We start from the raw sequence: 27,658 nt of genomic DNA, 5'->3' as shown, positions 1-27,658 counted from the left end.
CTCCAAACCCATTGTTTTTTTTTCTGTTAGCAAAATTTTCATACATTTCTTTCACTTCGGTCCAAAATTTTGTAGAACAACATCCTTCTAATATCCTACTTCCTACTAATAGCTCACTATCCTTCGAATATTTTGTGAAAGTTTGTGAGAATGTAAGAATGTATGTTTGTTATTTCTTTCACGCAAAAACGGCTGGACCGATTTGGTATGTAGATAGGTGATACCCTGTATTAACACATAGGCTACTTTTTATCAACACACCACGCGGACGAAGCTGCGAGCGGAAGCTAGTAAATGACTAAAAATATACCTGCAAATTCCTTCCACATGGCTCCTATTTTGTATCGTCGAAATATCAAAATTAGGTAAAATCTTTTGGAGCTCAGGGATATTATATTTAAAGAATTGTTTTTTTGTACCCATTGGGAAGGAATTTATGGAGCAGATGGGAACAAGATCCTATTAATCATCAAGAATATCAACGTCATCAACCCTTGCATACTTAAGTAATTACTTAAGCTCGGTTAAATATTTAAAGTAAGTTCAAGCGTTGCGGGAAGTTTAATGAGGCAGGTACGCTCAAACTATTACTATGGTAATTTTGCTTAAACATAGGTTGATATCTATTATGGTTGGGGCAACTTGCTATGTACTTCGGTTTTCTCATTATGTACTGTTTTGAGTGGGAAGTTATTACTGTATATGTTTACTTTGCTTTTAAGGGTACTTATACATATACATATTATGCATGAAATGAGGGGATTTCAGACCTATGAAAAGATTTTATTCTCAACCGCTTTGATGATGTGCTGTAGATTCTAATTTCGTAATGTGGATTTTTCATCCGAATCCTAACCAAAAAGTGATGCATATTTAACATGACAGCATTTGAGAGTTAACGGTTTTCAAATTAAAACAAATCGAAGTATTTTACAAAAAGTTTATTATACAAATTGTGTATTCAACAAATGTATTTGTACCAAATACAAATCGAGTAATAAATAGGTAATAATAGGTATCGTAAAAGCACAATAACTGACATCACTGACGCTCTACTAATTAATTATAGTATTAATTAATCAAATATAGTAAATACCTAATTTAATAAAATACCAAAAATGTATTTTAAATATTAATAAACTAAAAATGCTGGGTGCAGTAGTAATTCGGGTTTATCACTACGAAGGTATGTCCATAAACTACGTCTGCATTTTTATATTTTCTTTAAATAATTACCAATATAGAAACAAGTCTTTTTGATTTTAAGTATTTAAAGTAAATAAGTCTAGCCTTGTTTAAGAAAATAAATGTGTATTATTTATCTCTTTAAGGCACTTTATGCACATTAAAAAAGCAAACAATTCCCAGTATTGCTAGATTAATAACTTGTCAAATCGCACGTCAATTTGTTCATAGTTGTTATTATTTTTGACATAAGCTAATATAAAATTGAACAGTAGTTAACTTGATGGAATACACCATTCATTGTGTTCACAATAAATCATTCTAAGCCACAGATATTGCGGTTAAACCCAGTTAATCACAATTATCGTTATATAACGCAGCCAATGTATCACATTTGACAATCCTACTAATATTATAAACGCGAAAGTTTGTATGTATGGATGTATGGATGTTTGTTACTCTTTCACGCAAAAACTACTGAATGGATTTTAATGAAACTTTACAATAATATAGCTTATACATCAGAATAACACATAGGCTACAATTTGTAAACATCTTGTTCGAAATACTAAACCTGCGCAGACGAAGTCGCGGGCACCAGCTAGTTATATATAATTGACAAGCTGTCGTGTGTAATTCTATAACAACAAAGTAATTATACAATGATAAAGATCCAATCCGAAAAGTGATTATATATACATTTAGCTTTTTTATAGAAATATTCTTAGTACCAGTCTATTATCGTGTAAATTGTGGATGATAAATGTTAAAGTGTCATTGTGATTGTTCGCTATGATTTACAACATTGGAATCACAATAAAAGTGATGGTTAAAGTAATGAAGCAATCAAGGTGGCATGATAATTACGTGATGATTTAGTCATTAGAAATGAATTTATCATTGTAGACATCATTCATTCAAACAGCGCATTTGTAACGCGTGTTATGCATGTTAAAGCGCACATGCAGCCCCGGATCTAGGGGGGGGCGAGCCGGGGCCTGTGCCCCGGGCGGCAAATTCAGGGGGCGGCAAAATCAGGCGGCTGCCAAATTCACACTTCACAGACCAATGGATAACTCATCATTTAACTTTGACCACGGAATAAATAATAGCACAAGTACAGCAATTTTATGGCCATATCAACTTGACCGATACCCTGAGCGAGAAGTGAGACATGCTGCACGACTGCACGAACATTTATTATTCATGAGCCGAAGTTTTAGCAAACTAAAAATGATTAAAAATTATTTGCGATCATCTATGAGCCAGAAACGCTTATCGCATGTATTTATTTTTATTTTAAATCCTACATCACAGATTACTGTAATGGTTAGGCACCTACAACGCCATCTTAACCTATGGTGCAGGGTGTGCGCATGACCCGGGCGCCTTTCTCGGTCTCAGGGGCACCGCGGGACGCCCCACCACCAGGAAATTTTTATGAAATTACACCCGTTTGATAAGGAAGTTCCAAATTGTATCACGATACTGACAAGCAAAGTTTCTAAAAAAGTCGCCTTCGCTTTGTTTGATTGATCATTTTGATTATTTTTTACTTTTAACATCCTCCAACTAAGTGAAAATAAGTGAAAAAATTCTTGCTCGCTACGCTCGCAGCTGAATGACAAAGCGGCTGTTTTTCTGATTGTTTATTATTTTTATTGACTCGGTCGTCGGTCATTGTTTCGGTGTCTAATCACGTTTTCTTTTTATTTGTACATAATTCCCAGTTTAATTTGTGAGTCTTCAAACAAATAATTTAAAAAAGCTCGCGCTCGCTACGCTCGCGGCTTCTTGTTGCTTTAGATTGTCCTTGATCAGGTATTTTTGTGTCGCAAGCTCAAAAAATTCTACATGCGTTTCCTTCATGACCTTATAAGTCAAGTCCACGCTGCCTTACCTTTTATAAGTCAAATGTAGTAAAAAAAATTATGGAGTCTTAAAAACAAAAAAGTTTGCGCTTCCGCCTGCTTGTTACAGCGCTTTTTAAAACGAATTAACCTTTTGTGTCCCAAATTAAAAAATTTGCGCGCTCGCTTCGCTCGCGCTACTTTTTACAATTACATCGTTCTGTCTCGACTTTCATAACTTAAACGCTAACAGTTTGAGCCTACAATGAATTAGACCCATTTTTTCTTCATTCGAACGTTCTTATTTACATTCCTTGTAACTACTCTAAGTACTTCAATACATAGGTGGCGTTTGGGTGATGATTGCACCCAGGCGCTACATGAGCTAGAGACGGCCCTGCCTGCCTACATATTGATAGCTAAAATTATATGGATGATAAAGGTGAAAATAAACATAAGTAGGTAGGTGGGGCGGCATTTTGCAGATTTTGCCCCGCCTAAAAAAAATTGAAGATCCGGGGCTGCGCACATGTGTAGGAAAACTTTGTTTTTAATTTAAATCTTTATCGGATCGGATATTTGTAACGATTACGTCATTTTGTGATTAGGTAATGTTTTGTAAATTTTTAATACCAATTTGAATGCGGCGTGCGTTAAAATTAAAGCATAAAATATATGTTTACATAACTTCTAAGATTAATTAACATTAAGAATACATTCGTAATTCTGTGATGACGTTTGTGGAAAATGCTGTAAAATGCATTATTTACAGATAGTTAACAAAACCTACCCTTAGTCAATCTCTGACGTAGTTTATGGACGATGGTTCATATATTGGTCCCACACTATTCTTAAAAACTAATAATTATAAAAATTACACACTTAATACAAAAATACTGTTAAATATCAACGTAAATAACATTAAATAAGTTATCGGATACTGGGGATCACACGCACGATAATTTAGCGGGAGACTTACAATTTGCATTGCGATTTGGCGCAGTTGAGCCGCCATCTTCTTATTCGTAAAACAAGTAAATCGTGGCTAAATATATCATTGTGCTTTGACCCTTAAGCGCCCGTATACTGTAGACTTAACAGTTGGCCGACAGTTGACGATTTTGGCAATTTTTAATGGAAATCTGAATTTCTATCAAAGTTTTCAATTTGTCTGATACCGGCCAATACCTGATCTTTGTAATGTGCGTACTCCCATTCATCTTTATACTGGTTTATAAGCCCAAATAAACTATCGGCCGACTAAAAGTTTGCAGTGTTACTAGGTACTCATATTTGTAAATCAGCACAATGATTTTATTGGCAAAATTATTGAAGATAAAAGTAAAACAGAAGTGATAGTATTGTGAAAGAATTATGTATACTAAAGGTAAACTCAAGGAATTAAGTATTTAAGTATACATTATATAATATAAATACTAGTACAGTAACTTTACAGTAAGTATTTTGTGCTGATACAAAACTTAATCACGCTCAACTTTGTCCATATTTGGACTCACATAATTATATTTTACATTTTAATTTTTATACATTCACCTTTGCAATCACAAAATTACGTGAATATTAGTTATTTAATAAGTAGAACTATACATTTAAGTAATAATTAAGTGGAATTATACATACCTAAGTATTCGAGTAATCAACTTAGTAGAGGAAACAAAAAAACTAGTTTTAGTTTTAACTTTAACATTTTGAACCAATTGATGATAATTAAAAAATGACGATAGATACAATACTTTGAAAAGAAAAGATTATGAGGAGACATTTAATTATTGCAATATGTGGCATGTAAGTGCAAGTTTATTATTGAGATAATTTTGTGTCTCATAGATTTCAGAAAAAACTGTTTACCTATTTTAAAAACTGAAAGTAAAAAAAAAACGATCATAAATTCATAGTGAATGATAATGACTCAAGGATTATGTAAAATTCCAAAAGAAAAACCATAACTTTTTGTTTTGTAAACCTTCATAGCTTTTCACATAAACCTACCGGCATTTGTTTTTTTGGTACCCTTTTAGGCAAAAAAACGGCCATTATATGATGATCTTTCAAATCCTGTATTCGAATTTTAAAATTGTGTAATAGAGGGCGCCACAGTATTCTTTCTTATTACATTGACAACTTACGTTCATACTGGGGTTGCAAAAAGTTTCTATACTGATTGTGTAGACACAGGGTTAGATATTATAAATTCAATAATTATAGGAAATTACTGATTACATTGTTTAAGTATTAGTGTAAGTACTTTCTTCTAAGATCATTGGACGTTAAGAAAATAAGTAACTTAAAAAAAGTGCATTAAGAAAAAAATAACAAAATATTAATATAACATGACGACACAATGGATCATTTCTATTTATTTTTGGTGTATTCTTTATTTGCCTTTTATTAAAACTAATATCCACGAGTAACTTTGTCTCACAATTTAATGCTTTTCAAAGTTGACTGGTTGAACACGAAATTTTTGTTAGTGCTCTACACACAAAAACCGGCCAAGTGCGAGTCGGACTCGTGCACGAAGGGTTCCGTAAATTACAGTTAAATCAACCTATCTCAAAAACTATAAGAGATACTTTGATTAAACCAAAAATCGTTGAAAGAGTTAATTAGCATGCATCACCTCTATTTTTTTAGAATTTTATACCCCGTAGTTATAAAAATAGAGGGGGGGGGGGACATACTTTTTACGACTTTGAGAGCTGATATCTCAAAAACCGTTCACTTTAAGAAAAATGTTTTTTAGAAAACTTTATATCATTTTAAAAGACCTTTCCATTGATACCCCACACGGGTATGTACATCGAAAAAAAAAATTTCATCCCTCAGTTACATGTATGGGGGGCCCCACCCCCAATTCTTTTTTTTACTATTTAGTGTCATATTTTTGTAGCGGTTCATACAAAACATATTCCCATCAAATTTCATCACTGTAGTACTTATAGTTTCCGAGTAAATCGGCTGTGACAGACGGACAGACGGACAGACGGACAGACGGACATGACGAAACTATAAGGGTTCCGTTTTTGCCATTTTGGCTACGGAACCCTAAAAAAAAAAATGATATTGAAAATTAAAGAAAAAAACTTTGAAGCCAGGAGTGATTATAGATATAGGCAAATTAAGAACACACCATCAAATAACACAACATTTAAAAAAAATCACAAACCAGTTCACAAGTTTGTTCAAAATCAATTCGATAGCTGCATCCAATCCTAATTAAAAGGTCTAAAGGTCCCGGGTGATGTCTTTACGAATTTCGACTTAAAATACACCTACTTAACGTTTAAATTTAGTTAACAGCCTCAATTCTTGGTTCGCTTTCTGGAGAGGGCTTCTGCCTCCTCGATGGTGTCTGGTAACCTCATGTTCCTGGTTTCTGGCAGCATCAGCACGAGAGTACTGGATATTAAGCACATCGCCGCAAAGATTACTGTTGGCATCGACTTGTGGTATAAAGACTGTAAAAGAAGATTGGTTTGGTTAGCTCGGGAATATTCTAAGGTTGTTGGCTTGAGTTTTTGACACTGAGAATTCAATTTTTTGTCGTCAAATTCCATCAAAATTGTTTGCGAACAAATTAAGCATGTGTTTGCGCAGAAAGATCGCAATTGTTCGGACATTTTAGAAACGTTCGCCCACAATTTTGATGTTTTTTTTGCAAAAAAAAAGAGTAGACCATTAGAATCATTTAAATGTGCTTTGTCACCAGTGGAATCTAGTCTTTAAAGATTTTAGGAGTTGTCATCAGAATACAGCACTCTACAAAAATTTCAGCAACACAAGGTTTTTTTGACAAAATCCTCATAAAAACAATTTTAAAACTAACACCCCTAAGCCAAATGAATGGCTCGGGAGATGATGATGAACTTACCAGTAGAGGCGTCATAGGCGCAATAAGAGAGCCAATCCTGCCAGCCATGGAGCACATACTGATGAGAGTCTGTCTCATGTTCGTGGGGAACACCTCAGACACGTAGATGTACACTGAGCTGTAGGCCAGGGTCACGCTCCATTTGCCGACCAGGTAGAGGGGGATGGACCAGTAGTCATCTAGAAGAGAAAATGATGCTTAAAACTTGCCATAGTGTGCTTTACGACGACCTTATAAAGGTCGCTGGAAGACGCTGGATGCAGGTCGCCTCCAACAGGTATCTGTGGAGATTTAAGGGGGAGGCCTATGTTCAGCAGTGGACGTCCTATGACTGAGATAATGATGATGATAGTGTGCTTTGTAGGTGGTGTTTCTGCTACGGTACGGAAACGGTAGGGATTTTCAGTTCCCGGTAAACCATGACTCATGACAAAAATTTGAGTTTGTGAACGTGGATGGTTGACTAAGTCTGTGTGATTGTACGTAGGTATGTTTACATGAAAAAGTATACAAAGGATGTTTATCAGTTGTGTAAGTGAAATGGCTGGGCCAATTGAGACGTGATTGGGAATGAAGAGACTTTTCTCATCTATAGGCAATTAAGAATCAAATCAAAAGTCATTTATTCAAAGTAGGCTGAAAATCAGCACTTTTCGAACGTCAAAACAAAAGACAGCCCCCAAGAATTGATTGCATATTTAATTCCCCTCTATTTCATATACTGTTACGACCAAGCCACTGAACTGATACCAACGTGAAATAAGATTTGAATTTGAAAACCGTACGACGAACCCTAAATTTTCAGCCAGGTACCAGACCCAGACTGCGGGTTGTTCGAAAGAGCTACCGCGGCCCTGGTACATAAAAGGCCCGTGACGGAACACGACGGTTTTTAGTCAGTAAGAGTCTGACACTCCCTCACCGCTGCTAACCCACAGCAGGAGGGGTCATTTGATGACTTTTGACGTCGTTAAAAAAAAAAGGTACCAGACCCAGTATCATCAGGATCTAACCAAACCCAAGAAACAAACCTAGTCAAACACTACTTTTACAGAGAATTCGGACATGAGATCGTGATCGTACGTTTACGATGTTCAATACACGTGTTGATCGTTTCACAATAACAGCAAGGTCGACGTACATAAGCGTCAGCAGACCGCTTTCATATTAACGATTAGTCGTGGTTACTTGTTAAATGTTGTTTGTTTTAGTTTTCTGAACGACGTTTACCTACTCCGTTATTGTTTTTCGAATTGAAATTGATAAAAGAAATACTATGTGTAATGTTACATTACAAAAATGAACTTTTTGCAACACCATATTTTCGGCAAACACATGATTTATAGTTAAATAGGTATTTTTATTAAAAGGGGTATCGGGGTTGCCCAGGAGGAGTTCAGAAAGGCAGGCGCTGCTTGTAAAATACTGATAGATACTAAGCTGCACTGTGTTAGACTGGATGTTGACGTCAACATAGTTGGGAAAAGGCTAGACAGATAATGATGATTTTTATTTATTAAAATAAAACAATTTGGTGCTCAAGTTTTGGTTAGGTAATTTAACCTTGCCACCGACTGATATTTATCTAAACTTACTTTTGATAGTACAGTTTCTTTACAGTTTATATCGTGAGGCTAACAAAATAAATAGTGCTGCAGTCGCATAAATAAAAGTCGCATAACCGCAAATGTGTAGCCAGCCTTAATGAAATTCACATGTAAACTAAATTCATTACATATCCGCGTTTTGTTTCCGTAGTAAACAAAACTTGTTTATAAACGTATGTATTTACTATTAGGCCTTTATTTATGTTATTTTATTTACTCTGAATGGCATGTTTATGTTGCGCTTAGATAGCCTTGCTGATGAAGCAATCATTTATAAATAGTGGCTCGTAATACGATTATTGAATTAATCGGTCGTTCTAAATATAAAACAGTTTATTATTTTTTTTTACTAATTGAAACGGTAATAAATGAAAGTGGCAAGCGATTCGATTTTCGAATTCTATGGTACTCAATTTTTTTTGTGTCAAAATTCCGATATTGATGCTCTAACGAACGTTTTTTACAAAAAATCCAGCTGCCTAAAAAAAATATGCCTCATAGGATCAATGGGTATTTTGTATCACTGTACCTATATCGTTTTTTATTTTTTATTTTTTGAAGTTTAAAAAAATGTGGTAAAATGACCATGGATTCTATCACCTAGATAGTAAAAGGTCATAGAAAAATTATCGCTAAATGAAAAATGGTTAGCAATAATATGTCCACCTTCGTAGTAATTTATATACACTCAGCGGCACGGAATTTGGCCCAAACAAACACAAGTAGATATCAGCCCAGATAGCCGTTGTAAATTCTAATTTCATATGACATATTGTCCGTAATTTCGTAATTGTTAATTAAAATACAGAAAAATGTGTATCTGTTTAACTTTTATAACACTAGAAACAGATTCCATTGTTGGAACACAAAACAGAAAGTTAAGTTTAAATTCAGATAGAAATTTCCGAAGTACTAAGCATGTTCCAAAAAAACTAATGATTATGATCGTTTTTTGTTTCTCTTTTATTCACAATTTGATCTGAAAATTACCCTTACTGCAGCTCAAGTTGCTCAAGTAGTGTTGCTAACACGTCAAGGGCGTACGCAGCGGAAGATGGTTGAAACTTTAAGTGCATCACGTACATGTAAAAAATATGCATAGAAAATGTATGACCAGACTGGCCTTTACACAAAAAGACCAGAAAGTGGCAGTGTAAGGTGTTCGTCGGCGCACGACGACCGATTTATCGTACGTGCAATAATGAAAAATCGGTTTCTCACTGCGTTAGAGATTCGCCAGCCTTTGCAAACAGCAAGAGAAGTCAACGTCCGTAAGCACACAATAAGAAGAAGGATGGAGGAACGGGATCTGCGTGCTCGAAGACCAACTCGAGGCCCGGAACTTCTCTCGCACCATCGCATAGCCAGGCTTAGGTTTGTAAGAGAACATGCAAATTGGACGCATGACCAATGGAGTAAAATTTTATGGACCGATGAATGCAGAGTCGTCTTAAGAGCTCCAGAGGGCCGTAAATGTGAATGGAGAATGCGCGGAGAATGGTTTCTTCCAACTACCAAGCAAACAGTCGGTTTTCATGGTGGGTCCATCTTGGTTTGGCGAGGCATAAGTTCAGAAGCCCGTACTGATTTATTGGTTGTCGAAAGTCGTCTGACAACAGTGCGGTATATTGAAGAGATCCTTCAAAATCATGTTTTACCCTGTCAGGGATTCATAGGAAGGGAAGAATTTCGTTTAATACAGGACAATGCTCGACCTCACACAGCTCTTTGCGTAATCGATTACTTGTTCGAGGTCGGTATTCAAAAATTGGACTGGCCTGCAAGAAACCCAGCCTTGAATCCTGTAGGACATGTCTGGAACATGCTTAAAAAACAGGTCCGAGCAAGTCGTAACCACCACGAACTCTCAGTGAACTGAAAACGGCGCAGGTAGCTGCCTGTGAGGAGATCTCTCAGGTGGAGATAAAAAACATCATCCAGAGCATGCCAGATCGTATGCAGGCAGTCATCAGATCAAGAGGAAGAAACACCCATTATTAAAATTCGATAACTTTCTGTTTTGTTAAAAATGTTGAATTTAAAAGTTTATGGTGATTATTGCGGTAAAGGACTTTGTTTTGTAACTCAATGAAAATCCTCACAATTCTGTTGTTTGTTAGTCATTTTCTTTTGGAAAATGAGTAAATTAAACAATTTTAAAATAAAAAATCAGATTTTTCATTTAAATAATGGTTATAAGGCCCAAATGTGCTTGGGCCAGATTCCGTGCCGCTGAGTGTATCACGACTATATGACTACAAGATTAAAAGAATAAAAAATACTTTATGTTTTTAATAATATCTATTACCTACTCATGCAATTGGACATGTGTTATTAGCAACTATCATTTTACGTCAGTCATGCAAATTGAGTTCATGTGAATTCTGTCCTTTTATGCGTCTTATTAATTTCTCACATACCCATTTCTCTATCTATAGTAGAAGCTATTTACTCATTGATATACTTAGTATTTTGAGAGACAAGAAGGGTCAGTTATTTATTTTTCTAAAAGTATGTGTGTGTTTCTAAACTCCACAAGCGAGTCAGACAAAGTTACTACGCTAAGTATTAATACTAGATTTATATAAAAATATATACTCACTTCTTGGCAAGAATGCAAACAGTAGACTCATAAGCGAACAAGTGAGATAAGTGGCGACCAGCGTCTGTTTCCTTCCATACTTGTCCAAAACTATCACAACCACGATATACGCCGGGATTTCCACCAGCGTCACCAGCATGAAGCTCACGTAACGGTTACTGCTCAAAGACACGGAGTTTATCGACAACCCATAGTACACCAGTGAACAGGTCATCCACAAAAACGAGCATATCATCAACCTCTTCCATATTATACTTGAACGAATCGCTTTAGATAACTGTGACTTCTTATCCGTCGTTTGACTCTCAACTTTCAATAAAGGATCCCCTAAAGAGTCCAGCTCGAGCTTTCTAGGATCCAAATTGTTGATTTTAGCAGCCTTTTTGAGGACGGAGACGGCTTTGTCTCTTTTGCCTTTGCTGAGGAGCCAACGGCCGCTTTCATTCATGAACCAGATGTAGATGACGACGATTAAAGCTGGGCAGTATAAGATGAGGATGTAGGTACGCCAGCTGTCAATGACCCAGGCTAGCAAGGCGATGAGTACGACGCCTATGACAAAGGTCATGTTGCACATGGCGGATACTATGACTCGCTGCTTGAGGCCAACCAGCTCGATAACTGTAAGGAATAAATTAGTATCAATATGGACACAGTCGTGAGAATTGCTGTTTAAGGTAAAGGATATAGAAGATCATGCTTTAATGACTGGTATAAGGACTTAGTTGAAATAAAAGCGGATTAATGAAGCATTTACCTAAATTGTTTTAAGGTCTTGGATTTATTTATGACTCAAAAAAGAATCTATTTTTATCTTAAAGATGGTTTATATCATGTATTAGCATTGTAATAATATCAGTCTCAGATATAATTAATAGTGTACAGATAACATGCGTATTAAATACACAATCAATTATAATTAATCTCTTATCGATTTTATTATCACAAATACCTTGATGACTAGTTTTATTATCTGTGCTAACTATCATAGTAATTACTCAAGGATTTATCATAGGCCTATCTAGGAATATTAGTAAGAGGCGACGATATATAGCAGAAAGTTTTTAGAACAGCTCTTTAACTAAATTGATAACTAACTTAGGAAGTTGTAGTTTCCATTCTCCTGGGAGGTAGTTTGCGTCCTTTGGATAACAGAATTTGATTTAGACTAACGTTGTTATAAACTTGTCTACACTAGTACCTGTCTAGTAGATCTCAGTTTTACTATAGCAAAATAATATTATACTCACTAAACACATAAGCTGATGGATACAATCCACCACCAAACGCTGCCTCCAAGAAATGCAACGCAACATAAACCAAATAGTTTGGCGCAAATGCTCTTGAGAAACCAAATATAAAGCTGGTAGATGCCGCGAAACCAACCGCCATTTTCCTTCCGAACCTGTCAGAAATGGCGCCAGTGAACAACATGGCGACGAACATTCCACAGTTGTGGATGGTCCCAACCAAAGCCCTCTTCCATTCCTGACAGCCAAGGTTAAACTGAAAGAGAAAGAAACTTAGGAAATAGTTCTACAGTCTACAAATAAAGTAGCATGTTTAGAGCGTATAGTGTTACATATTTATCGCAGTGCCGTCCATCTGCCGTACTTCGATTACTGCGGACAATTAAATTATTATTATGGAAAGCCAATAAGTTTGTAGCAAATCTAGGAGTAATTTTTAGTAAATTACTTGTAGATTTGGACTAGAGGTTGCCCACAAAAATACAGATTTTTGAGGCAGTAACATACGAAGGCATAGAAAATTATTTGGCAGTTACATTTACTTGAGATAGCCAATTAGGCCAAAGTCATAATTATTTACTTAGCAGTTGACATGAGAAACTGGTATAAGCAAACAAAGTTTGATAGATAAGATTTATTTTACAAACATTTTAATACTTTTTATTCTTCAAAACTACCAGTTGCTGTAACTATGTGCACTTTTTACTGTTATATCAACTGCTGTACTTTTTCTAGCATCTAATACTTTTTCTTCTACTTCAAAATCATCAAAAATAATACAATCGGAATGAAAACTGACCTCTTTAACAAGCGAATGTTCATCCTCATAGACATATCTGTCACATTCCATAGTCCTGTTCAGATCGAAGTTGTGTGGCATGCACTGGAATTCCGAGGAGTTCAGTGGTATGTACATCCTGCAAGACTCGGGTTTATTCCGTACATGGTCAGTTGGTATTGCGTAATCGATCCAGGAGGTATCGTTGAAGCGAAGCTCACAGCCATCGACTTCACATCTGTTGGAAAAGAATAAAAAACTTTGTACATACAAAAAGTAAAACGAATTCAATAGTTTACCTTAAACTGTCTCCTAAGTACACCACAAATAGGTATTATGTTGACAGCCGCATAAAAACGTGAGGTAATCGTGTACAAACATTCATAGTACATACATGTTTTACATAGAGCGACTGAATTGTATTCATCAAACAAAAACAATCCTAATCGACGGAAAGAACGATTTATCAAAATAATTGTAGTAGCCTGAAGTAATTGTGGTTTAAAGACAATAAAAAACTTATGATAAATCTGTCAAAGTACTAAGGGGGTTTCCAGCAAGTTTTGTCACAAAAACTTAACTAGTGTAAGTTATTAAGCAGAACTAAGCTAATAAATCATTCTTCATTTCATTTCCCGTTGTTTCATCAAACAAGGAAAAACCTAATCAACATTTATTTTGCATCTAAAAATAGAAGATCATTAACAAAAACTTTTAAGGGAAATGAACTCTTTCAGTATTATTTTGGTAAATCACGTTGAGAGCATTAACCGGAGCGAATTGAAACTGAACGTCAAATTGTACTCCTTAAATACTTTTTAAATAGTTTAGGTCAATCAACTTTCAATTATAAGAGAGTTTCTGTAAAGCGATTGATCAATTTAGAGACAGAAATAAATATAGATGACAATCACATTGAAAAAAAAATTCTGAATGATATATTGAAACTATGAAAGTAAATTCAACTTCTGCTTTATAAATTCTTACGACATTGACCCTAAACAGTCTGACGACGGTTGACTCGATGATTGGAATTTTTTTTTAGAAAATCTTGATGTCAATCAAAGTTTTCAGTCGATGTGCTTCGGGCTAATTACCTGATCTTTGTAATGTGCGTTCGTACTGATTTTTGAGCACAAACTATCGGCCAACTAAAACTTTGCAGTGAGCTCTTAGCAGATGAAAAATATGTAGGGCAAACGATTAGGATTGCATAAAACTCATACTGTTAATCTAAAATTCAAGTGTATAATGGACTTTTATAAAACTAACAAATAACTAATTGCTGATATGACTGGAGAGGTATCAAAATAAACGATTTTGCAATAAAACGATACAACAAAAATTATTGTAAAACTATTAAACACCAGAACCACTGGGATAAAATACAGCCTATGTTACTCGGGAAGAGTGAAACTTTCCAACAGTGAAGGAATTCGGTAGGTGGTTCTGTAGGTTTTGTAGCCTATAGTGTACAAAAACAAGCAAACGGAAAAATTGTAGAAAAGGGCTGAGAGAAGCTTTTAGGTGAGAATGGTAATGATGGTACAATGTCTATGAGAATAATTTACAAAACATAGACTGGTAATGAGTCTCAAGATGAGGTTATTCGTAAAGGTCCTGAGAAACCAAATTATACTTAATAATGCAATATTTCATAGAAGGCAATGTGTTGCACAAGTAAGTTTGTGAAGGTGACTTACAGAATATGTTTTTATTAAAACTGTATGTTATTTCATGGTTATTAGTTTGTTTTAAATATTTAATTAAAGCATGTAATTTTTATTGATTAAAAAAAAAAAACATACTCCCGTCTCAGTGTGATTCTTAAAGCCAGAGTCAGACACACATGCAACTTCGGTACTTACATAAAGTAGAACAAGAAATTTAAGCGTCTATTTACCTTAATTGTCCCTAAATAATTAGGAAAAAGCTAAGCACATATGTATGGACATAGTCTTCTTTAATAGAGATGTATAAAAGAAAATTACTAATCCATCAAGGCATATTGATATTCAACATAAACCTTTAATACGAGTATATCTTAACGGGAAAGACCTTAACCAAAAGTGTTGAGTAAGACTCACCTATAAGCCAACTCCTGGGCTTCAAAAATGAAGCCACATTCAAAGAAGCTGCTCAGCAGAATAGGAAACAGCAGTAACACGAAGTTCAAGAGGTTATATCTGCCGTAAGGACCCAAGCTCTCGAGGATCGAGTCCAAATTGATCTCCTTTTTGACCTCCTCCATTATTGCAATCTTTCAAACTGCTAGATGATTATCTGGAAATAAAAAAACAACGTTAGCTTCAGAATTTTTGTTTGGTTCTGAACTAATTGGCTTATATTTACAGGATCTGGTTTATATTATGGATAATTCTTTATTTATAGTTGAATGATCCTAGAAACTTTCGATAAGTTTTTCTTTATGTTGTGCTAGAGCAAAATTCTGGGTATATTTTGCATTGATATTTTAAGTATCTACTCCAACGATCGACTAACCGTTAATTACAATAACTTTTCTATTTTTGGATATACCTACTTAGGGTGGGATTCTGACCTGAGCCCCATTTGAGTATGAAAGTCTCAAATTCCTATCGCTAGTAAGTCAATCTACAGATAGGTTATTAAAATCTATCGATGCTATGCGTTTGGACCGCTTTTGATATGCCTACCTTCCTTCGTCCGTTAGGTACCTATTTAAGACTGCGTTTGTTTTAAAAGATATGATTTGTTTATAGCTTCAATTCAACGTATTGTTATCTCATGGGAATTTCTTGAATAGGTTGAAGTAAAAAATCGTTTCGCTTTGTATTTGCACTTATCATCTTATTCTCATTCTTGAATAGAGTAATATAAGTGCCAAGAAAATTTATTTATTTTAACTTTTTTTCAATAGAGTTATATAGATTTGCGCGGTATGTAAATTAGATTCGCTCATTATAATAGTACAGTCAAGGACAAAGACGATGACAAAATAGACGTAGATGATTAAGATTTTGGGCAAAAATAAAAAAAATAGATTTCAAAGAAAAAAAGTGTAGACAATTATGTAAACCTGATCTAACTTGATTTTGCCATGACACCAGTTACATAATATTTGAGTATATGGTTACAAAAGAAGAAAATAACACCAGAGAAGATATCGATGCTGTGTTTACTTTTCTAGAGTTTTACCTAGAAAAAACAGGTGATCTAAATAGTAAACATTAACGCAGGTAATCTGATACATTCGTTTTTGGCTTTTTAGATAGTGGTTATCTAAAAAGGCACTTTTAAATGTAAGTAAAGTAACTAGTGGCCTTTTACCAGCCTTCTAAATAAACGAAAGGATGGATGGATTGTGTGAAAGTAGATATGGTAAGAAATAATGTTACTTGTGAGATGACGGCAGATAGAAGAGTATGGAAGGAGAAAACATGCTGCGCCGACCCCAAATAAAATTGGGATAAGGGCAGGAGGATGATGATGATGGCAATAGGCTTGCCACAGTAGTCGATAGATATCCTATCGATATTTCTGGAAGCATTCCTTATTGATCGATAAATCGCGATGTTCCACATTATTACAATATTAACTCACATTACCGAAGTATTTAGGTCATATTAAATGATTATTCATGATTTTAGTAACCCACACGCTATGACAATGCTAATGAGGCATTGTTTGCGAAGTTACTCTGTTCTGTATTGTCGATCGTCTATTTTTTATTTATAATCTACCTTTATTTTTATTACCTGTGGTTTTGGTCTTGTTTCTTCTTTAGGACTAAGTTAGTCTATTTCTACTTCATTCGGTGGATTTATGGGTAATTCTTCTATATATGTTCTTATGTTTTAATATTAAGTAATATATCAGAGGTTATATGTTAAAGATTGATTATTGTAAGAACTGTTAACCTAACTGTTCGCCGCAGCTGTGTTTGCATTCAGCAGAAACCACCTCAAACGAATACACAATACACAATATTATACTTTATTTTAGTTCAAGATTTAAGCCATTTCAGCCGTCTAAATACAAGGACTTATCTAAATCAATTTATCAATTATACAGTAAAATCATTGCAAAGAAACTCACACTCAGTTCACAGAATAAGATACTATATAAATATAAATTCATCTACCCCAAACACACTATTAAAAAAACTAAGGATTAGTAAAGTTACCATATTACATCTGTGGGCCGACCCTTCCTATTTCAAATCCCACGCTGTACCGTCATCCGTCAGTCGAATACAAATGATCATGCGCATGATTCACTCATTCTACATTAAACTATGGATTGTGGCGCTTATTGTGATAAATACCACGAGTGCTACGACTGTGGGGTATTAATAGATTTTGTTTTGTATTAAATTAATTGCTTGCTTGCGGTTTTGTTATTATTTTGAGATGTTGTATCTTGTTTTCTGTTTAATGTTCACAGACCTTTTATATAATTTTGCTTCAAGGAAAAGTAATATTTAACTTTAATCCATGTCTTATACTTGTAACCTCTAGCTTTTTCACTCTCATTTCATGAGAACTATTTCACGCATCGGGAGAAAAAGTAGCATTTGGCCTCCCTAGTTAAATGGGCTATTTACGAATAAAATAATTTCCAAATCTGTTCCGTAATTTTTTAGATTAGTATGTTCAAATAAACAAACTCTTATATTTTTTAACATAAGTAGGTAAAAATTTTACGTGTTTAATCTCGATTTAAAATTCATACATTAAACTTGAATGACCTAGGATTAAGTAGGTAGTTAAGTCATAAAAAAATACGATATTCGCATTCACATCATCCACAAAAACATGATAACACAAATCTATACTAATATTATAAAGCTGAAGAGTTTGTTTGTTTGTTTGAACGCGCTAATCTTAGAAACTACTGGTCCGATTTGAAAATTTCTTTCAGTGTTAGATAGCCCATTTATCGAGGAAGGCTATAGGCTACTTTTTATCCCGGTACGGGAAGTAGTTCCCACGGGATGCGGGTGAAACCGCTGGCAGAAGCTAGTACTCTATAAATAGCTCACGTAGAAGTAATTAATATTTATTACACATTTGTATTGCTACTTCTATGAAGTGTGAAGGTTTATAATCACGTAAGAAACCAATAAGCTAGGATATTATTAGCTTACAAATAGCAGTAGTTTCGTTTGTCTAGTAGTCGAAAATTTATTCGTGCATTATAAGAAACTACAAATTACTAAGCAGTTTGGGGCCTGGACGTTGGTGATTGATACACCCGTGCATCGGAGAGCACGTTTTCGTGTCATCGTGTCAGTCCCGTTTCTGATCGCTCTTAAGTCGGGTCGGATTGCCGTCCCATCGAACTATATAAGAATGAAGGAGTGGACAGTGCATTTGTATTTGGGCAAATGCAAGTGCACTATAATATGACCTGCGCAGCGAGCTGACCTCCCAAGAGAGAACACTCGCCGTCGCCGGTGGTAAATGGTCTATATGCCATTAGTTTATTTTTCCCTCAAAGAAACTGCAAAGATTTCTAACTAGGTATACTGAGGATAAAAAACAAATATTTACTTTTTATCTGATTGAATAGCTTTTTGATAATTCTGTACCATATGCCCAGGAGTAGTTCGATCGGCTATATTGAATTATTATGTTTTAGTTATTAGTTAATTAACTATAATTAATCCAGTATTAGCCGATTATCTCAACTTAGTAGATAAGTAGCCCAGCCCCTTGTCGTACCAAGTTAATTTATCAATATTATATTTTACCTTATTTCTGATGTTTATAGACACTAATAAGGTTCTTACGATAAAGGGTGTATAATAATTGTTAATCATTTCTTTTGAGGAACGTACGCAGAAAATAATTGTGTCGTGAATTACACGATATGTATTTTCCGCGATTTTGGATGTGGACTTGAATCCTAAATGACACTCACCTGGATAGCCAGTGTAATTGTTCAGTAAATTACCGATCTATCTTTATGTTAAAATTGGTAAAGTCATGTTTCGCTTGAGGCTTTTCAAACTGAAGAAGCTATTTAGGTATTTTCGATACTACCGACTACAGATGTCCATGGTAAATTTCCTTATTTCGTTTTCTAATTCTAATCAATCAATTCCCAAGTGTGAACACAGCCTGTATAAGCAGAGGTAATCCGTCCTGATCTTAATTGTATAAATTAATCGTCCAATTGGTAATTGAGGCGATTAGCTGGTCCTCAGTGCACTAATTGACCTTTTAATTTATGAATGGGCCCGAGTTTATTAACAAAGCATTGTTGTGTGACTCATAAAGACGGTGGTTTAGTTAATGTCGGTGTCTTAAAGTGGGCCTGGTATAAATTATCGATTCAATATACTAATATTTTTCACGAGTCTTTTTTTTTTTGATATAGATAGGTAGAACTAATATTATAGCCACATCTGATTCCTCCCTATTTTTTAATTTAAATTGCGAAAAGGTCCCTAAGTCATCTTTCAGGCACGAATATGCGGTTTAGACAACATGACATTTCAATGACATTGTATCTTTCTAGCTTTAAAATCTAGCAAAGCAAGTACGGTAAGAAAGTTGAATACAAAGACAAATTGGCAATTCATCTTCAGCTAGACTTATTGATACCATACTAAGTTCGTTACTTCAAAGTATGGGAAAAGGTCTTTGCCCATCAATTAAATGTAAAATAGAGTAATGCTTTAGAAAACTTGTGATATCGTGACATAAAATTTATATAAAACACCATGATATGCAGATCATGCCACGTGACATGTAAAAGTGTCACAATTATTTGCTAAGAAATAAACACAGCAGTGCTAAAAATTGGTTCACGGCCTACCAACGTATGGAGTGATGGAATTCAATATTTTGCAATGCTGTGACAAAAACTGGCTTTAACCGGTAATCAAGTTTTTTGGAACCTGTATATCCTGTTCAAGTATTTTTAATTGATATAAAGGTTTGAAAATACTTCAATGCTGCTGTCCCCGTGAAGTTACTTTGTCGCTTCAAGGTTAGTTATTTGATCCCTCGCACCTGTATGAATCTAACCTAAGTAGACAGATTAAGTACAGCAATGCGATTTGACAAGGCCTACTATAGTTCTAAAATTTACACATTATTCGAATAGAATGGAAGCGGAGACTGCATATTGACACGAATGGTAGGTATAGGACAACTTGCCTATGGGTTGTGTGGTGACAATTTGACCTAATCTTCATATTATGCGCCTGAAAGCTGTGGAGTAACTTTTGCATACAAGTAACACTCAAATAGGAAAACCTTTGTCCGATCCTAAGAAGAAGAGAGTATATTTTGAAGTATTTTATAGTGTAGAATAAAGTACCCAAAAAGACCTTCATTAAACCCCTTAACACCGCCAAAAATCACAAAACCCAACAGGATGTCCACTTAATCAATTTCATAGTTCGTCAGTATTCCATAGTGAGTCATAATGACATGTGGGCACTCGAGCGTGATTCCTTGCTGTCTTACCGCGAAGGTTGGTGTCAGATATCAGCTTGTACAGTAGACTGCACATCAGTGGTAACTGTCATGCACCTTAACTCAATAGTAATAAGTACGGTTTTCCTATAAAACTGTTACCACTGACCTGAAGTTGACTGTACTTTGTAGATACGAGTCTGTTTTGACGTACAGATAAACTATGGATGGTTCTTGATTGTTTGTGTTATGATTTATTAACTGTACAGCAGGATATAAAGTGTCAATAGGTGCTGACTTAGTTTGGTTCTCACGTGGGAGCATGTCGGTAGAAAGATTAAACTCCGGGTCATAATATGAAGTTGTTAATTTGTAGTTTCGATTCGGGACTAAGTTCTTTATCAGAAGGAATGAGTGGTAGTGACAGTAAGGGGTAAAATACGAAGCTATTAACGCCTATCTTGACTTAACCTTTACTGACAAAACTTGGTACTAAACCATGCCTATATATTTTAAATATACATTTTTCCGACTCGAGATGGTAATCGGACAGTTATTTGCTTACAGAAGGATGTTACCACCCATCCTGTAAACATAATGAGCAGTGTAACATTCTATAGCATCTTAGTAATTAAATATAATCTCAGGAAGTATTGGACCAGTGCATTTGTATGTACCTAATTAAGGCACGTCAAGTTCCCAGATAGCGAGGTGGACTTTTCTAGAAGTAAAATGTTAGGACAAGATTCTTGATGTGGTCGAAAATGGTTCCCATATGATTCACCAGGTGATTTTTTTCCCTCTTTAGGACTGAAATATGGGCAGCAAAAATCCATAATAATGAGCCTCATCGTTAACATATGTTTTTACAAACATGGTTTTTTAACTGACTTCCCATAACAGAGGAGGTTCTCAATTTGAACGTTTCTTTAGTTTGTTATTGCCAAAGAAGTAACAATCAGCGTCTTCATCACTTATTTTACAACTTGCAATCATTGTCATAAGGCTGTCATATCCTGACAGTAATTGCGACTTACCCAACTACAAACAATTACATGTATATAACTTCACGTAATCTTACACAGTTGCGCAATTGTAACCAAAACCGGTTGTCAGTTGTTTTTGATGAATGAAACTTTACTTAGCTATTAATAGAATTTTATTTTGATTTCTGCATCTCGTTCGATCGATCGAAAAATGGTTTATGATGTTCGAGAATGCTAAATGTATTTGAGAGTTATTTTTATATTGTATTCGATGTTTCGAATACACTGTTGTGTGTGTTGTGTTGTGTGTTGTGTTGCACTGTTGTGCTTCTTGCTGCATAACTAAATATCCTAAGGATAGATCGATGTATTTTTGCCTCTGTAATAAAAACTACTCGATGAATTAGGGTAAAACTTAGCACTTGTAACATGCAGTAATCTGCTCACACCTTTTACTTGCAAGAATGTTTCAGACAAGTTTCTGCCTGTGGTTTTCCCCACTTCCGACGGAACTACTTCCCGCACCCGGACAAAAAATAACAATTCTGATACTTTATACTGCCAAGTTGAAAGAGGAACGAACATCCATACATACAAATTGTCGCATTTACGATAGAAGAAAGAAGGATTCTTTACAAGGGGTGACGGTAAAACCAAGTGTTGTCCTACAGAACATATTCAAGCTAATTATTTCAAGGCTTCGACGGAAAGTAGATCCTTGGCTCTTAGCCAAGTTAACGGTAGAAGTCGAGTGGACAATCGGAACGGATCTGATAGCGGAATTTAAACGAATCTCGATGGAGAGATTAAAAAGTAGATCTGCTAATTTATCGTTGCATCAGACGACAAATGTTGGCCAATTTATTGCTGGAATTAAAGAAATACTTGCACTTGCATCAATTGCATTCGCTGCTGTTGGTAGTTGGATTTTTTTCGTGGGAGTAAAAAATTTTTTTTTTCTGTTGGTGGTTTGGTTATATTTTATATATATTTTTTCTGTTATAGGCGGTTTAAAGTCAAAGTCATTTTGTTATTTAAAATAGGCCTATAAGAGCCCTTTAGAAACGTGAACCTGCACGATTCCAAAAAGCGAGTCCCATGGAGAAGGACCGACAGGTAACTTCATAGACAGTCTTTTCACTGTCTGTCTCCGGTTCCACGATACTCAATTTCATCTCAATCAGTGCAACAGTTTTAGCGTTAAAGCATCACATAAAACTTTAGTGAGGATTGGGTTATCGTCTTCACGCTTGCTTAAGATTATTGATGACCCAATGAACTTATTAATTAATGAATTAAAACATGATCTTTAACCTCCTAATTTGGGTCACGATCTTAATTAGTATTTAATAGCATTTACTAAAATAAAATGACATAGTTTTTCTATAGATTCTTGTTTCTTTTAAATCAACCTTGGCCTAAGGTAACATTGTCAAACTGATTGTCGATGACACTCAAATGAATCGTGATTGATACATTATGTAGATTGATACATCTCTATAGTTTTGATGTTCGTCAACAAATTGCATGCAATATTGTTCAAGTTTATTATTGTGTCCAGATCCTGAGTCGTGTTTGATCCATATCATAGCACCGAATCATTGAAACTAGTACGATATTTCTATAGGTAACTATACATAAAAGGAATGCTACAGGGTTTTCCAAATTGTTAATCACCAAACTGCTTGCAAAATATTTATTTTGATTAACGTGTCAGTTAAGAAACAAATTTTTTTAATTTAATTAATTGTTTAATTTCTGTTTCTTATTATCTGACTCGAATTTTTTGCCCTGCTCACTCCTCAAAGAGATGTCAGTAAACCCCAGCAGGGCCCAGCAGGACCAAGGCCTGCCAGAGCTGCGGGATTGTTCGAAAGAGTTTCCGCGGCCCTAGTACCTAAAAGGCCCACGAAGGAACATGACACTCCCCCACGCTGCTAACCCACAGCGGGAGGAGTTATTTGATGATTTAACATAAAAAAGTGCACCTAGTGATGTAGCTAACTAGTTATCGATAGCACTCAGTCAAGTCGTGAACGATTCATGCAGCCCATTAAGATCCCATTGTTCAATTCTCATTGACTATTTAATAGTAACAATTTGCGCTGTGGATTTATCAGTCACTTAAAGTTCTCACGGAACATTGGTATACATAGGTATTCACTACTGTTTGTATAATAACATCACTGTGGTATAGAACAACACTTCGAAATGATGTATCATCTATATGACTGATTTCACTCATAGATTCACTAATAGACTCAATGTCACAGCATTAAAATTGAGTATTAGGTATTTAAATAAAATATAGTGGTGATTTTTTGGCAGTAAAATTGCAGTGTGACATGAAAGTTTGTAACTACTACAAAAAGATTAGAAAGAAAAATAAAATAATGCTTACTTTCGATTCATTTTCCAAATCAACACCCACTGAATTTTCGGTGTACCGTGTACTTAGCACTGTCTTCAATGGTAGTCTTAAGTTAACTGTAAAGGAATTTCCAAATTTTCCCTTAAATATACCTTTTTCAGAGGACATCCGAGACAGTATCGAGCTAAACCAACAAATGATAAAACAAAATCCCTAAAGAGTTTGTATTTGAATTTTCACCATAATGCATTTTGAAAGGGAGATAAGATAACTATGACACAAACCAAATATTATCATAAATATTTACCCATTAAAATATACATGATTACGGTCAATTTTCAAGAGCAAACGATTTTTTATCGATACATTTTAATCGATTTTATTTCGCTCTCGTTTTGATTAGCAAGCTTTCAAATAGGGCCAAACAGTAAAGTCCATTTTAAAGTATCGATAAACTTGAACTGAGAGTTCTCTGTACATGAATAAGTTGATTTTATAGCTTTGTACGCAAGTTCAATAACTTAGAGATAAGAGGAGATAATAATAGTTTTATCGATATCGATAAGTGGTGATAGAAAGTACTCGATAGTGTTTTGTCGATAACAAAGTTTTTAGCACTGACATATGATTGTAGATTCTGACAATACATATTAATACAGATTTTTTTACAGAAATTGTAAAAAAAATGTTCTTGATATCCTCTCAGGGGCTTATTTGTAATTAAAAGAATATATATTTCTCTGATAAATAATAAATGCATATTTAAAAATTACGGTCATCTTTTGTGCCAAAATTATTTAATACTTTTATCGTAGATTTGTACTACAGCACTATACCTTCGTCCGTTCACAAAAAGGTGAGTACCTACTATTTACATAAGGACGAACTGTTACAAAATAAGATATAACATAACACGTGTTTACTATTCACATAATTACAATACACCACATACTATCGTAATTGGGTATTAAAACAATAAATATAAACGTACCATATAAACAAATACAGTCAAAGGCATATGAATGGCGAACCAGTATCTGTACATAAATAATCAGTACTTTGCAAAAACCTTAAATATTAATCAAATAGACCAATCAGTCAAACTAGTTATTTTTGCTTTCTTTACATTAGAAATACGCGTCATAATGCCCGCTTTTCTGTTATCTAAACTGACAGCTTTTTTTTATCAAAGTTAAACATACATACTTACATTCTTACACTACTTTCGCTTTTTATAACATTAGCAGGATAGTACATAAAAGCTTAGTATCCATGTAGTAACTAACTGCCATGTACATTTATATAAACTTTACCTATACAAAAGTTACCCTTCATACAAGTTACGTGGAATAAAGTCCAAATTCTAGAACATTCGGGAACGTTCGCCCTAAGTAATTAGCTTCGACCGGGGAACTTGCATTCAAGGTATGACTCACTTTTGTTTATCATGATATCACTCGCTGCGGTTTCGAAAACACCAATATGTACCTAGTGCATATGTATTTTTGGTATTTTTTGTACTACTATAAGGTCAAAAATATAGGTATTTTGTTGTTATCTTAACTTGGTAGGAAATTGTGGTAAGTAAAGTCCAGACTTTGCCCTATTAAAGTCCTATTATACCTTGCGCATGTCTATTAGTGTTTTCTTCGTGTATTTTGACTACCGTGAAGTCTTCTGAGCGGCAAATTGATTTGACTAGAACTGCAATTATCCATTATTATTGTGAAGCTGAAGGGTTAGTAAATTTATCTCAGTAACTTCTGGGCTGATTTGACATTCTTTCAATAAGTCATAGCATTTTTTTCGGGTGCACAGAGTTGATAGGTACCACAGAATGCGGATGAAACCGCTGGTAGAAGCTAGTATGTATATAAAATACCGCAATTTAGCTACGTCCGTTTATATTAGAAGCCGGACACGTTAATTATTCAGAAATAACTGGACTCATAATGATAGTAGGAAATGGTTAGGAAATAAACATTGGCTACTTCGTTTTGCATACAATGTCACAAATGTGTACGATATACACGGATTTTGAGGAAACTACAGTCATAATCCGGATGGGGAAAGCAGTTGCCTCAGAAATTGCCACTATAATTTTAAGAACACTCTCACTATCATTATTTTTTTTCTATATATCTGTACTAATATAATAAAGATGAAACATTTTTTAATTGGTTAGTATCTTAAAGGCTCCGAAATTAATCCGATTTCAAAAAATATTTTACTGTTCGAAAGCTACAATTTCCCCAAGTAACATAGGCTATATTTTATCCGGGTACGGGCAGTAGTTCTCCCTGGACGCGGGAGAAACCGCGGGAAAACAGCTAGTGGTAAATATAAAAAAAAGTGTGGGCCGTTTAGTGTCAAAAAATGACCGTGGTTTAAAAGGAGTCTGGTTAACCTTATAATAGAATGACCACTATGTATAGTAGAATAAATAGTTACATACATACATAAATAACATGTCGTAATAAATCAAAACTTTATCGTTTTAATTACAAACACAAGCTTAAGATTATCGTTACTCAATGAATAGTACGACTGTTTGATTCAAACTTGAGATTCAATGAGGTAAAGATGTCTGACTTTTCGGTATTATTTTCTTTATTAAATAGTTTCTTTAACTATCGTTTTTTTTACAGTCGGGTAAACGGTTCTGTAAGGACAGTACCCAACTGTCACAATTAAATTAGACCTTTTATAAACATCAATTAAATTCAATATTGGTAACTTAAATAAATATTAGAGTTAGACAATATCAATAAGAAAGAAATGAAAAAGGGAAATTAGGTTTATTATTTGTATTGCAGTTTTTTTATCTTGGTAACAAAGGTTAAAGTCACCTGTATGTATTTTTATATATACTTCAAAAGATAAGTTTCATCGCAGAACAAATATCATCGTCTATTAACTTTTTTATAATTCTTGATTGTTCAATTACGAAATGGCGTTTTATCTTATTATATTAATAGCATATTTTTATTTATTTAATTATCGATTGTGACTATATTTGTCGTTGTTGTTTATGAATGAAAGTAATTTACGTCATTATTAAGATGTTATTTAAATTATTATGCAGTAGAATTGAAGTAATAAATAACAGTTTTATGTAAAACAGAAGATGTGGTTTGTTTGAACGCGCTAATCTCAAGAATAATAATCCTACTGATGACACAACATTTACCTATTAATAGAGGAAGGAGATTAGGTTTTTAGAAGATTATTTTTAGGAAGGCACACTGGGTTGAGGGGGTCAGATAGGGCAGTCGCTCATGGGCGTAGCCACACTGGGGCAAGCTGGGGCACTTGCCCCACCCTGGGCCCTGGCTCTGACCTCTATGGTGTCTGATTAAACAATGTTTTTTTACTAACTCGAGCGAGGGGGTTTTCGTATGGACGTAAAGGTGTGTCGTACCTAGTCTCCCCATTCATGAAAATGTATGTTTGGGCGACATTTTACGTAGTTTTTGGTTTAATTCCGATAAAAATTTCGCGCTCGCTTCGCTCGCGTATTCAGAAACTACATGCCCTTACTTTTGGATTTTGTTCTGTGTGTGATTGTTTATTTTCTATACCTGAAAATATAAGTCTTAAAAAATAATTAAAACGCGCTCGCTTCGCTCGCGTTTTCAGAAACTGTTATTTTTGTATTTGTCAAGAAACATAAAGCTAAGTACGTTTTGGGCTAAATTTTACGTAATATTTGGTTTAAGTCCGAAAAA

General features: G+C 34.7%; 1 protein-coding gene across 3 annotated transcripts in view; it reads right to left on the bottom strand.

Moving 5' to 3' along the window:
- Positions 1–6,102: 6,102 nt before the first annotated feature.
- LOC110384225 (organic cation transporter protein) overlaps positions 6,103–27,658 on the bottom strand; it is a 28,574-nt gene continuing 7,018 nt past the window's right edge. Inside the window, exons 1-7 of one of the 3 annotated variants that reach the window (XM_021345418.3) lie at positions 23,961–24,027; positions 15,252–15,447; positions 13,186–13,402; positions 12,387–12,642; positions 11,137–11,757; positions 6,928–7,106; positions 6,103–6,514 (exon numbers count right to left, since the gene is read on the bottom strand). In XM_021345418.3, coding sequence (XP_021201093.1) covers positions 6,359–6,514; positions 6,928–7,106; positions 11,137–11,757; positions 12,387–12,642; positions 13,186–13,402; positions 15,252–15,415 — 1,593 coding nt within the window. In that variant the 5' untranslated portion in view covers positions 15,416–15,447; positions 23,961–24,027 and the 3' untranslated portion in view covers positions 6,103–6,358. Of the gene's footprint in view, positions 6,515–6,927; positions 7,107–11,136; positions 11,758–12,386; positions 12,643–12,718; positions 12,759–13,185; positions 13,403–15,251; positions 15,448–23,960; positions 24,028–27,658 lie in introns of those variants that run through there. The other 2 variants (XM_021345417.3, XM_021345419.3) reach the window with 2 other exon arrangements.

Source organism: Helicoverpa armigera, chromosome 17, assembly GCF_030705265.1.
Source record: "Helicoverpa armigera isolate CAAS_96S chromosome 17, ASM3070526v1, whole genome shotgun sequence".
NCBI classification, from domain to species: Eukaryota; Metazoa; Arthropoda; class Insecta; order Lepidoptera; family Noctuidae; genus Helicoverpa; species Helicoverpa armigera.
Note: the sequence above shows the minus strand (reverse complement) of the source record. Positions and strands in the feature narration are given on the sequence as shown.